Raw genomic sequence first — 17,315 nt, 5'->3', positions numbered from 1 at the left:
TATAAAACAAAGTAAAGAAGGCAATAAATTTGTGATAAAAAATACTCTGTACTCTGAAAATAAAGAAATAAATCAATAATAATTATACCAACTCTACTCAAATGCAGGCTATAATTCAATATTCACACTTTTAACTCAATAAATCATTAATGTGCTCAAATAAATCACCTCTCTGTTCAAAGAATCAATACACGGTTCAAATGAATCACCTCCCTGTTCAAAAGATCGTTACTCTGTTCAAATGAATCGTTCGCTACCCAAAAGATTCGGTTTGCTGTCCAAAAGATTTGTTTCGCTTTTAGATGATTCGTTCCACCGTTTGCCGTTCACAGTTCAATACCAAGGATTTCGTGAAAGAGAACTGTTGATTCTCTTAGCTCAGTTCCAGTAAAGGTTTTCCGTTGAGGATTTTAGGAAAAGTAAGAAGGAAAACCGGAAGGTCGCGATGAGTCCGAGTCTCGTTTCTCCAAACAATCAAAAGAACTCTCCTACCAGTCCGGTGGCACAAACACACAGTCTAACAGGAGAGTCGGTTCCGTGGGTGGCTCGCCGTAAGTTTCTCCTCGAGTCCAACGTGAATTAGGGACTCATCACAGATGCTTCGACACACACAAAAAACCCAGCCAAGGAAATCACTCAAAATCAAAGCGAAAACCCAGGAAAACTCCAGGTGGCACTCGTGTGCAGATTTCACTCTCATATACAAATGACGCTTTTTCTCTCAATCCTTAATCAAAAATATATTACATAAATCATTGCAGCATCTTATTAATGGTAAAATTGCACAGTTAATACGAGTTTAGAACATTAAAAGATATAAATCTAATAATTTTCTACTGATAATACAATAACAACTTACTTCTCTCACTCCCTTGCAAACACTGAATCACCATAGCAACAGTAAACACAAACTAACAGACAAGAGAGATTTGTTATTGTTTGTAAAGTTGTTCTGCTGCTATAGCAGAAGGCACGATGATGTCATTCTAAAGCACTACTCCCTTGAATGCTGTATAATACTCTTTTATAAATTATTTATACAAATAAATAATTTTAATGTATATTATTTAATCAAGTATTCTGCCAGTGTTTTTTCTCATATTTATAAGGGTATTTCTATTTTTTCTATTGCTGTGTACTACCAACTAGTAACCTGGGTTATCCGGGTTACAAGTGGATTTTGCTATTCTGGGAAAAATCAGTTATCCAGACTTAATTGAGCGTTGTGGACATGACGGGCTGTAATACACCAGGAGCTCCCTCAAATACTGGGGAGATAAGCAGTTCAAGGCATTGTAGGTAGTCAATACAATTTTAAAAATTATACGATATTTAATAGGGAGCCAATGCAATGATGAAAGAACTGAAGTAATTTGATCATGTTCCTTTGTTCTAGAAAGCACTCTAGCGGCTGCATTTTGAACTAGCTGAAATTTGTAAATTATGCCAACAGGGCAACCACCTAGTAACACATTACAACTGTCTAGCCAAGAGGTCATGTAAGCATGAATAAGCTTTTCTGCATCAGACATTGATAGCATATGTCTTGGCAACATTTTTAAGACGTAAAAATGCAGTTTTACAGATGCTTGAAATCTGGCCTTCAAACGAAAGGTTGCTATCAAAAATCACCACCAAATTTTTGACTGAAGATGAGGACTGAACTAAGAATCCATTAAGGGTTGGACAGTGTTCTAGGTTTTTTTGTGTGTGATTCAAGAGATCTCAGTTTTCTATGATAATCTTTCTACGGTAATATGAATTGCTACAACATTTTTTTTTACAGGAAATATTGCCTGACCACAGAGAGCTGTGGTGTAAGACTGAACTTCTTTTGACTTTGGTAAATGATTAACTTGCTGATCTCCAGAATGACAAGAGGTTCAGGAACAGACCAACAAAAAAGCTACTTGTGAATTGAGCTCAAAATGAATGTTCCTGCAAAACTCCTGGGCTTCGTTGTTTGGTTGTTGTGCTTGAATTGTGGCCAGTGTGAAGGTAAGTATAACTTTCAGTCCAGTTAATTAAAATTCTATTGATTTGAAATTGTTATATTTTGCACTTAAATACTTACAATCCTTCAATGTTATATTGTGTACTATAAATGCACTTTTCAAAATATTTTGTGTGTGCATGCATATGACAGTTAAATCTGTGTAAAGTGTAGTGTTTATTTGTGCCCTATAGATTGTCTTGGAACTGACATTAACTATGAAAATGTAGAACCAGTTTTAGAATGGTCATATCCTGATGGAAAAACAGTAAGAGTGACCTGCCAGACAGGGTATACTGGCATGTACAGATTAAGGTGTGAAGACGGAAAGTGGAGTGAAAACATTGCGCGACCATGTGCAAGTAAGACAAAAAATCAATGTGATCAAATCATTTTTTGGTGGCTTATAGAATGAATGACATTATGTAAACTCATTTGATTTTAATAGAGAAAAGGTGCAGTCATCCAGGGGAAGCAGCAAACGCTGATTTTAAACTTTTAGATGGGACGGAGTATGTATTTGGAACAACGGTGGTGTATACTTGCAAGAAAGGGTATTATGGTCTTATGCCTTTGTTTCTATTATATAACATCACTGTCATCCTCAGTTTAACATTCCTTGAAACTTCTAAAGAGTTAAAACATGTTGACAGGTATAAAATGAAAAGCAGAATCAATCACCGTACCTGCAGATCTCAAGGATGGGACAATGCCATCCCTGTGTGTGAAGGTTTGCTTTTTTTCCTCACTATTTTCTTTTGATTTTCTCAGTCATACACTTATGTTAGTCTCATAAACTACTAAAGAGAATTTACAGAATTATTTTAGATTTTTTACAGATTTTTAAATTTTGTCTAGCTGTGAAATGTCCAGCCATTCATATAGACAGAGATTTGATTGCATCGGGCAACACAAAGGAGGGGAAATATGGTGAAGTTATTCAATTTGAAAGTTAATCTCCTGTCAATAAGATAGATAGTAGATACATTCACAGACGTGGCTGGAGTGCTTCGCGTTCAAAGTGCATAGATTCATTCACTTTTGCTTTATTTGGTTAAGCATTTGTGCTTTATTCAATACAACTTACATTTTGTTGTTCTTGTATTTTTTCTTTGAACCCAGAGGTGACATGCACAACACCTCACATACCAAATGAAGAAGTTGACACATGTGGTTATATTGCTGAAAACTAAAAATTAGTTTGACTTTAGTCTGACTTTTACCTTTATGGCAGAGCTTGATGAATGCAGTCAGCACACCAATATTTGATTAAGTTGACAAAATGTAATAATATTTTATTTTTTTAACATTTCTGGCTGTTTATATAGCAATTGAACAAACACAATAGCTCTTAAAACATTTAAAATGTTTCTGAAATACTTATTTTTTTGTCAACAAATTGAACAGTTTGAACAGTTTAATTGAGGTTTTTTAATTTATTTATTATTTTTTTTCCATATAACTTTGTACTCCTTTTACAGCTGTAACTTGTGAGCTTACTTCAAACTATGAGGTGAAAAGGGTCGTCCCAGAGGGAAAAACTATTTTCAGAGCTGGAGAAAGATTGACAATCACCTGCACTGAAAAAACCTGGTTTAGATCCAAAGAAACCATCAAAACATTTGCATGTCAAGATGATGGGACGTGGGACTCTAATCCTGGTTGTGAAGGTAAGATTATTTAAGAACACTTCTGGATTTGGTTATGACATTACTGGATGCTATTAAAAGATCTCAAATCATGTTTCAGTGATTACATGTGAACCTCCACATAACCAGCATTTGTCCACCAACTTTTGGAGGACATTGTGGTGGTGGTGGATGTTGTGGTGTTTTCAACATTTTTGTTTCTCATTTGCAAAAATAAATTCAAATTAGTACTGTTTTACAGGAATGTGTGCAAGACCTGATATCCCAAATGCAAAAATTATAGGAGATCTAAGACAAAGTTACAGCACTAATTCAACAATACGATATAAATGTAATCCGGGATTTGAACCTGAAGAAACTGTCCAAATCACTTGTGATCACCAAGCTCAATGGACAGGTTTACAGCAGTGCACTGGTTTGTAAGATTGCTGCCATTAATTCCACTGAAAGCCAAAATAACTTCTTCATTATTCAAACAAATAATTGTAGATTGCTTAAAACATTTTAAATAAGAGATCTGAAGTGTCTTGAAACTGTTTTATTGCAGCAAAGCAAGAAGTGTGCCCTGATGTACATGTGAAAAATGGGTTTAGTCAACCCCTAAACAAAACAGTAATCTTTTACGCCTGCAACAAGGGTTACAAACCATTCAATGGAGAATGGTGGAGTTCAGTGACGTGTGTTAAAGGCTCTTGGTCTGATGTTCCTCTGTGCATCCGTGAGTTTGATTAATCTCAGTCTCAGGTGTGAAATAGTTGATAATGTATTCAAAAGTGTTTTCTGTCATCTTTCATTACAGGGAAGGAAGAATGTGGTGCTTTCCCCAGTGTTCAGAATGGAAAACTTAAACTTAAAGATCAAGAAACCGCTGAAATTGATTGTGATCCAGGATTCATATCAAGTACACCTTCTATAAAATGCAACAATGGTACATGGGAAACACCAACCTGTAACGGTGAGCTTCTTTAACTGTTATTAAATGTTTGTGAGAAATGAAACCAGTATACAGTGAGCAGAACAACAGCATTTATGTACAAGCTTAAGCTCAGTTTTTTTTTGGAGTTTGTGAAATTTTACACACTTATTTACATACAAAACTTCTGAATAAATTTCTATGTCCAGTTGTCTCTCTTGAATGTTTTCTTAGACTGTTGTTAGACATATTTAGCAAGTAGTTATTACATTACTAACATTTATAGCATACATTTGTACAATTTGTTCTTATTAATATTTAATATTTAGTACTTAGTAATATTAAACTCAGCTTTTTTGGTCTAGTTGTGAGTTCTTATTTTCGTTTTTTAGAGGGTGTGAGATGTGGCATTCCTCCATATGTGGATAATTCAGTCATTATTTCTAAACCTGAAGTTGTTTATATACATGGATCAAGTGTTACATACACATGCCGAAGCCCGTTTGTAATGATTGGGAAAAGTACAGTTTTCTGCAGCAATGGAAAATGGGAAGAAACACCAACATGTGAAGGTGAGATTCTGGTTAATGGTTCATTCAGAACTTTGTTCTAGACAAAGCAAACATATCAGAAATACCTTGATAACCGAAGTCACAGCTTATCTCTAAATATTCCGTCACTTTAGATTTATAAGATTCTTTCTGACATTTTTGTCAAAATTGAGTTATTGATAAATTCTTATTAAATTACCACTTATTTATATTATTGGATGTTTTTTATAAGTTGTTTACATTTTAAGACTTTTTATCTAAAAAAAGGGGAATGGAAATGCTATAGGTGGATTTGATTGTAGAAAATCCACGTATGGGAGGATTCAGTTCAGAAGCCGCTTGTCTGAAAGTGTATTGAACGGGCCAATGAAAGCCAATGAATTGGCAGCGTAAGCTTGCGCAGGTGTGCTTCATTGCTAATTATCCCAGCATATAAGCACACATGGAGCGAGCAAACGCCATCCTTTTAGGCTGAAGAGACTTGCTAACAGCTAAAGGACAGTCATTGTGGCAATGAAGGGTTACTTCTGTAACCTGAGCGTTCCCCTTTGGGTGAGGAACTTCAATGCTATAGGTGGATTTGATTGTAGAAAATCCACGTATGGGAAGACTATGGAAAACGCCATAATGTCTGCACCTTACCAACGCCTCCAATGAGAGGATAGTCAAGCAAGCGTGACGCACCCACATCATGGGAGGCGCGGTCCTCCAACGTGTCCCTGGCCCTAACTTATCCCACTTCAAAGGAAGTTTTACGTATTAGGTATATTTTTTGGGAGTCGCTAGCGTCTAGATAATTCTAGGAAATACGACAGTATGTTGGGAAGCGTGCAATCCCGGTAGGGAGGACGCTGCGGAGACCATCTTCACCCAATGGGGGAGACAAAATGGCAATTACATATGGACTAGCCCTAAGAAGGGGGAGTGCGCATAAGAAGGTGGTTAGCGGATAGGGAAGGCACGGGTCCACCCAAGAGGGGGGACTGAACCGTGGCGGAAGGCATATGGGATCGCCTAGTGGGGATCGCACATAGCAGGCACCTATACCAGCAGGTCAGCACATAGCAGGTCTGACCTATAACGTAGTGGGCCAGCAAGTGACTCCTCTGCTGAGTCAGTGCCGGGGGCCACGGAGGAAACTGCAGAGCTCACATGACGGGGAACATACTGACAGACAAGGAGGCACACATTTCTCGGTGTTAGGGAAAAATGGCACCGCAATCGTGTTACAACACCCCACCGAGTTGTTTCCTCAATCACCAAGGGTTACCTAATACCTTTGAGGAAACCGGCTCCACTCGCAGATTGTAAAACCTAGCAAATGTGTTGGGTATCGCCCAGCCCAGAGGATGCAACGCTCGAGTGGAGTGCGCACGGACTCCCGGAGGACACGGCTTGCCTCTGCTCAAATAAGCACATGAAATGGCCTCCACAATCCAGTGGGATAATCTTTGTTTGGATACGGCACTTCCCTGCTGCCGACCTGCATAACAGACAAAGAGCTGCTCAGATGATCTAAAGTACTGAGTATGGTCCACATAGATGCGCAGAGTGCGAACTGGACAAAGTAAAGAAAGGGCTGGGTCTGCCTCCTCCGGGGGCAGCGCTTGCAGGGTTACTACCTGGTCTCTAAAGGGAGTGGTAGGAACCTTGGGCACACAACCCGGGCGGGGTCTCAGGATAACGTAAGAATAATCCGGCCCGAATTTCAGGCACGAGTCACTGACCGAAAATGCCTCCAGGTCCCCGACCCTCTTATTGGAGGCCAACGTGACCAGCAGAGCTGTCTTCAGGGGACAGAAATCTTAAGGATACTGATTCGAGTGGCTCAAAGGGAGCAGGCTTGTGAGAACGAGGGCGAGATCCCAAGAGGGCATGAGAAGGAGGCGAGTTGGATTAATTCGCCTAGCGCCTCTGAGGAACCGGATGATGAGGTTGTGCTTTCCCACGGTGCCGCCAGCTACCGCATCATGATGAGCGGAGATGGCAGCCACGTAAACCTTGAGAGTGGAGGGCGACAGCCTGCTCTCCTGCTTAGTCTTGGCATTGATCCTGAAGGGCCAGCCTCTACACCAGCCAATGACCCTTCCCCCTGCAGCTTCTCCACGATGGACGTCCAGCGTTCTCCGGCACCTAGACTGCAGCTCTGCACAAGAAGGAAAGGGAGCACAACACTGATCTGGCAGGTTCGAGGGTCTTCTCTGCGAGAGACACACCATTCAGTGAATAGACTCCACTTCAGGGCGTAGGCCCGCCTCGTGGAGGGGGCTCTAGCCTGAGTGATGGTATCAACCACCACAGATGGTAGGTTACCTAAGTCTTCCTCACGGCTAGGGACCACACGTGGAGGTTCCAGAGATCAGGGCGAGGGTGCCAGATGGTGCCCTGTCCCTGAGAGAGTAGGTGAGAGAGGGCGAGCTCTGATATCCAGGTCCGGTTGGGCCAGAGGGGCGCAACTAGCAGGACCTGCTCGTCGTCCTTCCTAACCTTGCACAGTAACTGGGCGAGCAGGCTCACTGGGGGAAACGCATACTTGCGTATGCCCCGAGGCCAGCTGTGGGCCAGTGCATCCATGCTGAGAGAGCCCTCTGTCAGGGAAAAGAACAACTGGCAATGAGCATTCTCGGGGGAAGCAAACAGAATGATCTGGGCCTTCCTGAAACGCGCCCATATCAGCTGGACAGACTCGGGGTGGAGTCTTCATTCTCCAGTGTGAATTTGCTGTCATGAGAGCACATCGACTGCACGGTTAAGCATACCTGGGATGTGAATGGTGCGCATCGATTTCAGCTCCTGAGGAGCAGACGGCAGGCAAGCTGAGACATGCGGCGAAAACGCATACCTCCCATACGGCTGATATACGCTGCCGCCGACGTACTGTCCGTCCTGACCAGCACGTGTTGCTGCTCCAACACCGGAAAAAAGCAGTGGACGAAGGAACACTGCCAATAGCTCTAGGCGATTGAAATGCCAATGCAATTGGGCACCTTTCCATAGGCCCGCAGCTGCATGCCCGCGACACACGGCTCCCCAGCCCGTGTTAGAAGCATCTGTTGAGACAACAACATGACTGGACGCCTGTCCCAGAAGCACACCGGCCTGCAGGAACGAGGGGTCGTTCCAAGGGCTGAGGGTGCGGCGACACAGCGCAGTGACAGAGACTCGGTGTGTGCCCGCATGCCATGCGCGTCTTGGGACTCGATCGTGAAGCCAGTGCTGAAGTGGTCTCATATGGAGCAATCCGAGCGGCGTGACGGCTGCAGCGGATGCCATATACCCCAGGAGCCTCTGAAAGTATTTCAGTGAGACCACGAGCTCCCTTAGACAGACCTGCGGAGACAGACAGAGCCCAAAGGGGAGGACCTTGTATTGCCACGCTTGACCTTCGAAAGCAAACTGCAGAAACTGGTGGTGGCGCGGAAGAATGGAGACATGAAAATACGCGTCCTTCAGGTCTATGGCTGCAAACCAATACCGAGGACTGACGCATCGGAGGATGTGCTTCTGCGTAAGCATTTTGAACGGCAGCTTGTGTAGAGAGCGGTTCAAAACGCACAGATCTAGGATTGGCTGTGACCCACCGCTCTTTTTGGGTACAATGAAGTACAGGCTGTAAAACCTGCTCTCCATCTCAGCTGGAGGGACCGGCCTGATTGCACCCTTCGCCAGGAGGGCAGCAATCTCCTTTCGCAAGATAGGGGCAGACAGGGGGTTGACCCTGGTGAAATACACACCCGTGAACTTGGGGAGCCGTTTCGCGAACTGAATCGCATAGCCGAGTCTGATTCTGCGTATGAGCCACCGCGAGGGGCTGGCCCACGCAAACCAGGCAGGCAGAGCCTTCGCTAATTGAGTCATTGCTACAACCGCTAATGTAACAGTGGTGGGGCAGCACGGAGTGTGTGTGCTGATCCAGGGTCCTGCGGAAGAGCTGGAGAAGAGCGATTCGCTCTGGCTCCGCACCCTGACTCCGGAGAGGGGGCTCGAGGGCTGGGGGAAAGGAGATCGTCCCCCCAGCGCTCGTGAGCCACTGGCGGAGCATGTAGACCCTGTGAGCTGGGAAGCAGCGCGTCCCAGACTAGCAGGGTTCATGCTGTCACATCCGGGAAGGGGAAAAGTGCTCTTTCATTAAAATTTTGGTGGCACTGAAAAGAACCGTTGGAATATGGGCCCCGCCCTCCAGCGGGGAAAGAGCAAGTTTCCTCCTCTCCGGATGGCCTGTCTCGGGGACGCTTCGTGGTCCGTTTACCGGACTTAACGTCACCCTGGGCAGCAGATATGGGTGGTACGGCGGGCAGAGCGGGCTTACGGTCCCGCCGATAGATGACATTACCCATCGCATCAGACTGCTCTCTCACCGCCTTGATTTCCTGGGTGAATTCACAGACGGTGTCGCCGAACAGGCCAGCTTGAGATATGGGGGAGTCAAGAAAGCGGACTTTGACGACTTCGCACATATCAGCCAAGTTTAGCCAGAGGTTGAGCTCCTGGACCAATAATGTGGACATCGTCCTCCCCAACGCACACGCAGCGGACTTAATGGTCCGAAGAGCATAGTCAGATGCGTGTGAAGCTCACAAACCTGGGTTGGAGCCATCCTCGTGCAGCTCGGTCAGCGCCTGCGCTTGGTAGTGCTGGTAGGTGGCCATCACATGCAAGGCGGAAGCAGCCTGGCCCGCAGCCTTGTAAGCTCTAGCTCGGAGGGAGGCAGATAACTTACAGGCTTTGGACGGGAGACGAGGCGGACCCCGCCAAGAAGAGGTGCCACACGGACAAAGATTGACCTCAATCGCGCGCTCGACCTGAGGAATCGACACATAGCCCCTGGCCGTCAAGAGTGGTGAGGGCGGAGTGACACGCAGCACAGGCAGAGAAAAGTGCCCTCCAAGACTGCGTGAGCCTACTGTGCACCTCCGGGCAGAAGGGGACGAGAGGCTTCGATGGCTTTGCCCTCTGGTCCTCTATGTAGCACCCATCTAGTCGGTCTGGCAGCAAAGCTGGGGGATAAACCATCTCCAAACCACGGACGAAGCAGCCCGGGAAAGCACGGCTAACATGTCCATTTCAGGATCCGTTTTGACAGCGCTCACCTGCCCAAGGGGGGCGAGCGGGCCTGGATTCCATTTCGACAATAAAAGCCCACCCTCCGATGCAGCAGTGGATGTCTGGTCCCCGGTGTCATCGAACGTAAGGGCTACCATCTGTTTAGACGGACCACTTCCTCCGTTGAAGATTGGATGGAGCGCTTGGAGGAGCGGGAGGTCCGCGGGCCCGGAGGCGATGGATTATCTCCCACTGGAATCTTCAGATCTGCCCGAGTGCCCGCTACAGTGCAGGGGACAGCTGGGGTGGTTCGCCCTTTTGCAAAGGCTAGCCGCGATCTTAACTGTGCAACAGTCATGGCATTGCAATGACAACATGAACTGCCCGCGAGCAGCGCATTAACATGTTGGACCCCCAGGCATGCAACGCAGTGCCCATGCCCATCATCCGGGGACAGGAAACCACTGCATCCAGAAATGCACAGTCGGAGCACCATCCTGAAAAGGACGTGCTGCACGACTGTGTTGCTCTGTTTGTGAGTTGCAACTTTATATGCACCGCTCTGGAAGACCGGACCCAAAGAACGCCAGGCACGGCGGAAACCCAGCTCGACCAACTACCGCTGTGTGTACACACTCTGGACCGGGACAATGCTCACATTCGCTCGAAATCACTGGATCACAGCAAGTGGAACCCTCATCGACTCTCTCAGAAGGCTGTAATACTCTCTGAAGCGAAAAGGATGGAGTTTCCTTGCTTCCCCTGTGCTTAAATGCGGAGCTAATTGGCAATAAGGCACACGTGCGCAAGCTTAAACTGCCAATTCATTGGCATTTCTTTGGCCCGTTGTATACTCTTTCAGACGATTGGCATTTGGAAACGAAATCCCCATTCGTGGATTAATGAATAAATCCACCAATAGCATTGAAGTTCCCCATGCGAAGGGGAAGCAGTATTCCTACCAGTGCTTGGACGACATGTACTGTACAGTGGCAGTCGAACTGGGTTCCTTTCCCATGCGTTTTGCTGGACTATGCTCTCATGTCCTTCAAGTCTGCTGCCCGGGGAGGACAATGGGCACCCTTGTAATGTCACCCTTGGCTAACAGGCAGATATGCGCCATGCCACCAAAAAACTCTTTCTTGGCACACCCACATCTCAGGTAAGCCTACTCGACGACACTTTCATAGAGTTTGCCCAGGAGTCCTCAGTGGTGAGAGATGAGCCGTGCGTGAGGGAGCAGGTCATCTCTTGGTGGGTTCGGAAAACTACTCCTCCACTGAACCTGTTCACGCTGGCTGTTCCATGCCAACAGCACTTTTCCTATAGCTCCAAGACGCTCTGCCGTCACAGCCCTTTCCGAGTTCCTGTGGCTAGTGAATGCGCCAAGCCCCCCCAAAGGAAGTTGATGCTCCCGTCACAGGTCGCCGTTAAGTCTGATAAAGAGCTGAGCTCTGCTAATAAAGCACTTTTCTCTTACGTTTGGTTTTGAAACACTATTGGTTGGGTTTAAGATAGGATTTAGATCAGTGGTTTACTGGTCTGTATAACAAACCCACCTTCTCTGGACATATTGATGCACTTGTATCTGAAAACATATCCCAAGTAATATATTTTAGATAAGCAAAAATGTAGACAGTGCCTTCTAGTGGATTTGTCATCTGAAACATGCAACAAAACATACCAAGAGCAACATATTTTACATGCTAAACTAAATACAGGTATTGCTATTGAAAACATCAAAGATGATACTAAAATATAACTAAATATAATGGACGAATATAAATTCATCTAGCTAAATAGTATATATAATTCCATTCAGTTTCTCTCCACATATTTTTTTCCTAGGATAAGTTGTGCATATTTTTATTATAGATAACACAAAATGTATATATAACTATTTATGCATTTTTAATTGTGTCTTAACTTCATCCATTAGCAAGGTGTCTCAGGCCACTTGAGAATTATATGTCACTGGCAAATGATAAAGACACATACCAGGATAAAGAAATTCTAAACTACCAATGCTTGAAGCCGTATGATAAAATTCCAGAAGGAGAGTGGATCTGTGAAAACGGAAAATGGACTGGAGACTTTGTCTGCACAAGTGAGTCACTTAAAATGTTTTGGACATAAACTCTATGAATGTACTCACACAGCCAGAGGTCAAAAGAGTACCAACAATTTGTACAAAAGGTTTGATAATTTGTGCAGCCAAATGTTTTAATTCAGTCATAATTCAAATATTAACACAAAGCAGTGAAGGGGCAACACTCTAAAACGTCAAAATGTGAATTAAGCTTGTGGTCTTCAAGGTCAAACACGACCGCCATAGGAAATTAATGGGAAATAATCAAAATATGAACATTAAGAGAATATTTTGTTTGCACAATCAACAAATCTACCATGGTGCTGAAAAAAGTGCACATGAGTGAAGGGATGACACAGTGCGAAATACACACACATATACATCTTATGGAATCTTGTGGCAATTCAAAAGGTGGTTGAAGATCATGACTGTAACACATTAACACATAAATCAGATGCTTGTTTGTAGTATGTTGCAGTGGTATTATTTGCAGTCATGTTGCTGCTGTAGCTGGTAAATTCAAAGAAAACTCTCAAACCTCTTCGGGCCCTATTATACACTCGGCACAATAAGGCACAAAAAAACATGTTTGGCGCGATTTGTTTCTATTTTCAGAACAGCACAACCCTAATTTTTTTTGTTTTGCGCCACGTAATTTAAATAGCAAATCTATTTGCATCACTAAGTAGACTCATGGGTGTGCTGGTCTCATTTCATTATTGTTCATTTATTTGTTTGCTGGAAATTAGAACTGAATTTAGAAATAGTTTTGAAACAAATTTTGGTGTTTAATAAACGAAATTTCCGTTTCCTTATCTACGGAAGTAAAGGAGTAAAGTAAAGTGGAAAAGGAAAGAGGCTGAATGTAGGAGGCTCGTTCTTTATCCTAAATCTGATGGGCTATATAGCCTTTCACCTTACCCCTACAATTCCAAACTAAAGAAGAATTGGGAACCCCTGTCCCTTCAGGTAAACGTACGAAACAATAGGGGGAAGAGGAAGTGCTAAGGGCCTAAGGGGTAAAAAAAAGATTGGGCCTAACAATGATGAGCATGGTCAGCAGCAGGGATATTGTTCATTGTCACATTAAGAGCTGCATGGTTCAAATATATTACAACAAGTGCATTTTCATTCTGTTTATTTATTACACAACACAGACATCCTAAGTCTCTCCGAAATTCCGGTAGTCTCCCGCAAATGCATAGAGACTCCCGGATGCCAGCAGACAAATGATAATCTCCCAGAAATCACGCGTCTCTCGCCCGGTCCTTAAATAGTCTCCACCGCATCCCTCCTAGCTCTTCAGATACGTTGGGGGCAACTCAACCCCACCGTTCTTCAGCATGCTACTCACCCCCACCGCTTTTCAGGTACGTCGCGTGCAACTGACCCCCACTGCTCTTCAGGTACATCGCACGCAACTCACCCCCACCACTCTTCAGGTACATCATGCGCAGACGCCTCAACCGCTCATCAGATACGTCCCTCCACCGCTCTTCAGATAAGTTGTGCACACACGCCCCAACCTCTCATCAGATACGCCCCCCCCACCGCTCTTCAGATACGTCGCGCGCGGACACTCAGAGATTAAGTGCATGCACAGAACAGCATGAGTTCCCTTTCATGTTTTAAAAACAATGAACGAAGCACATTCCATGCTGCAAGTCACATAGCATGATTTTACTGATTGATGCTAAATTAAGCTTTGAGGAGAAATAAATGTGGATTTCTGTTGTATGACGCATATTCATTATTTTATCTTGATTAATTTATTTTTCATAATCATTGAAGACCAAAATCGAAGTCGGCATTGAATTTGGATTAATTGCCCCTGAACAGAAAGATCTGGCTATTATAATAATTATAATATTATAATAATTATAATAACGCCAATATTCTGTGCCCATGTTTTTTTCTTTCTATTCTTTTTCATGTTGCCATTTTATCTGACAGGCATGGTAGTTGATTAACATTGCGATTACATGAAAAATAATGAAAACGTGCTCTTATAGGTCTTAACGAAGACAGCAGGTACACAAAAAAGCTGGGCAGTATACAATTTAATCCTTTGCTGAAAGCTACAGAAGTGTATGAAATTGATATATTGTGTAGATGGATCATTATCAAATGTTAATCAATGTATAGTGGCTAAAGGAACTACTCAAAACAATTGTTTTTCTGTTCTTAAAGCTTGCACACAGTAAAATTAGTTTAGATGTGACTTGTGTAGTAGCAAAATAGCCAGTGAACTACCAGAAAACTTGAAGATGACAGGTGAGCTGGGCTAATTTAAATGCAAAGCCTAGAGACCCAGACAAACAATGAACTAATCTTTATAGAATTTCATAGATGCATTAAAGTTTTATCTTGTTGGAGATGACACAGTTTGCATACATTCATGAATTATATGTTAGAGAATCAATATGTAACATTTGAATTATATTAAACTTCCCATGACTGTACTTGAAGGCTATAGCGTCAATCTTTTTTGTTTTGTTTTTATTTCGAGTTACTCTCACATCCTGAATATTTCCCTCTCATGCATATTGCAGACCTTCAAGTCTGCTTCTGTCTGAAATTAGGCATTAGGCAACGTAATTTTTCCAGAAATTATTTACTATTTCCCTGAGGAGTGCACAAGTTTATAGGGGAGCACCACGGCTAATACGGAGAGCTTGTTGGACAGTAAGAAGTGGGGCAGGTTTTACGAAGTGTCACACAGTTCAGATATGAGGGCTTTTTAGTGGTCTGTTTATGCTCAGATCTTTATTTTTGCAACTGAAATAAATGCTGAAACAAACTGAAATGTTAGCTGGGTATGACAAATGGGTGAATTATGTGTAAAACACAATTTTCAAATGTTTTAATAGCATAAAGAATACATGTACACTAAATAGTCACAAAAATAAAGTGGGCTCTAATAAACATAAAATGGATTAAAATGTTTCTGTTGTAAATTGTTTAGGTGACATCTGCCCACCTCCTCCTTATATTGAAAATGGAAGTCATTTTAGTAGGAATCCAGATGATAAAATGCCTACTGAGGTATACTATGAATGCCAGGCTTACTATGTGCTGAGTGAGAGAAAGCAATATTACAGGTGTGAAAACGGGAGATGGAGAACCCCTCCGAAATGTCTGAGTGAGTCGTGCTTCTCCAGATGATTCTCTTGAAATACTCAAATCATGAAGTGAACTTAATGTTTCATCAGTTTTATTTTGTCTTTGTCACAGAGCCTTGTCAAATTACACAAGATATTCTTGAAGCACACAACATGAGACCCGATCAACAAACAGGCTATATAAAGCATGGTGACTATGTTGACTATTATTGCCAGCATAGATTGATTGTTAGGACAGGACACTACAAGAAAGCAACATGTTCTGATGGAAAGTTGGAAATTGAATCATGTGAATAGATGTGTTTGTGTATTATCAGATGTACAGGAATTAGCTGAGGTCATCAGATGTGCCTATGGCTAATCTACAGTCACATTTACCAACCTGATAATATTGAGGCTCATTTAATAGACCTGTTTTGTTGAGGTTTGATTTGATGACCCTGATGCAGGGTCAGTCTTTGACAGTCATTGCAGATGGTCACTCATCACTCTCAACTGTTTCAACTCTTCTCTGATTGTTGGCTATCTGATCTTCTCTGCTCTCTCGCTCTGTGCTTGATAATTGTTTAAAAGCTTGTCCCAAGCTTCATGTGCAAAGGCAAAAGCATACTCGTCATTGCCTTCTTGTGCATTGGCTAACATCAGTTCTGCCCGCAGTCTGTGTTTGAGTAATCCCATTCTGTAAAAGGCCCTGTGATCCTCTTCTGTTTCTGTTTCCTGGAGGGTTATTTTCTGTTTGGTTCAGTCCTGCAGCGCCCAGAAGAAAGCTGACTATACGAGTGCTTTATTTCTCTTTATTAATAAATACTATTTCTGTGATTTATCCCTTGTGTTTGGGTCTCTTTTAGAACACTGACACAGATATTTCTTAAAATCATCCTTTTCAATCCAACATGAATATCATTAAAGGATCATTACACTTAAGAATTTAAAATTCATCCAGAATGTTCATGTATTTATTTAGTTGAGAACAAATAAAAAAAAAATTGAAAACATTCCAGGATTTTTTAGAATTACTATATAGTGAATTTCAGTGGGGGCCAATGGGCTTAAGCAGGAAGGGTCTAAGCAGTCGCTTTGACTCATTGAATATTAGTCATTACATTTAATCAAAATTTCTGTTAATTGAACTTTCACTTCACAATCTAGCCATTCTTTGGTGTGCCATTATCAAAGTTAACGTGCTGCGTTAACGCGGGACTGTTTATCAGGTGATAAAAAAATATTATATTCTCAAAGTTGGGTTGGGAGCTGGGTCTATTCTACGCAAGCTATAATAACTTTCACCTTGATATTTTAGCGTGGATGTATACCTGACCGGTGAGCCTTCTGACAAAAAAAGTGCCCCTCTGAATCAAATCACCAGGATGCCCTTCTGGATCTTTCACTTACTTCGAAGACACTACTGACTACGCTTACAAGGATATCTATCTAGTTGTTTGCCTTAATAGACAGTGATACTTAAGGTGTTTACGTGAAGTGATTTCATGTAAGAGTTTCCTATAATTTTGGGTGACTTTAACTGCAGTTCAGAAGTTTCACTTTAACTCATGAACATTTTATTCATGCCCCCGTGACATACGTGAAAAGTCCTACATGACGGTAATAGTTGTTTAACTCAATAATGCCACTAATATATGCATACTTCACATGTCTTAGTTCTATTTCTTTTTAGTTCAGTTATGACTTTAGTCGGATTAAGGTAATCAAAAATCGCTGTTTTGAGCTTAGGTTGGCCTGCAGTTCAAAATTCATGTTTAACTAAATAAACTGTTAGTAAACACAAGTACATCTTATTGAACATCATTTATTTTCATTACCAATTATCATAGTAGAACAGTTTCTCAAGCAGTTTGTGTTGCATTTTGGAAACAGGAGATGAACCCCCTGGTCTAATGCGCCACCTGGCTTGAGAAACCCATTTTCAAAGACTTTTAGTCATTATATGGGTACCA

At 42.7% G+C, this 17,315-nt stretch overlaps 1 protein-coding gene across 3 annotated transcripts; it reads left to right on the top strand.

Annotated features, from left to right (window-relative positions):
• The first annotated feature begins 1,899 nt into the window (after positions 1–1,899).
• Positions 1,900–16,183, top strand: cfhl2 (complement factor H like 2). 3 transcript variants are annotated; one of them, NM_001007418.1, is given in 12 exon segments: positions 1,900–1,998; positions 2,188–2,355; positions 2,442–2,547; positions 2,647–2,723; positions 3,475–3,663; positions 3,884–4,057; positions 4,190–4,360; positions 4,442–4,597; positions 4,948–5,127; positions 12,089–12,256; positions 15,204–15,380; positions 15,473–16,183. In NM_001007418.1, coding segments are annotated over 12 exon segments (1,821 nt in total). In that variant the 5' UTR covers positions 1,900–1,928; the 3' UTR covers positions 15,658–16,183.
• The last annotated feature ends 1,132 nt before the right edge of the window (positions 16,184–17,315 follow it).

The sequence above is a fragment of the Danio rerio genome, chromosome 22, assembly GCF_049306965.1.
Source record: "Danio rerio strain Tuebingen ecotype United States chromosome 22, GRCz12tu, whole genome shotgun sequence".
In the NCBI taxonomy this organism is placed as follows: Eukaryota; Metazoa; Chordata; class Actinopteri; order Cypriniformes; family Danionidae; genus Danio; species Danio rerio.
Note: the sequence above shows the minus strand (reverse complement) of the source record. Positions and strands in the feature narration are given on the sequence as shown.

Coding starts and splice junctions, on each gene's coding strand:
- cfhl2 (XM_021469319.2), top strand. CDS start 1,929: ATGAATGTTCCTGCAAAACTCCTGGGCTTCGTTGTTTGGTTGTTGTGC. Junction 2,356..2,441: donor CATTGCGCGACCATGTGCAA/GTAAGACAAAAA, acceptor TGATTTTAATAG/AGAAAAGGTGCAGTCATCCA. Junction 2,724..3,474: donor TGCCATCCCTGTGTGTGAAG/GTTTGCTTTTTT, acceptor CTCCTTTTACAG/CTGTAACTTGTGAGCTTACT.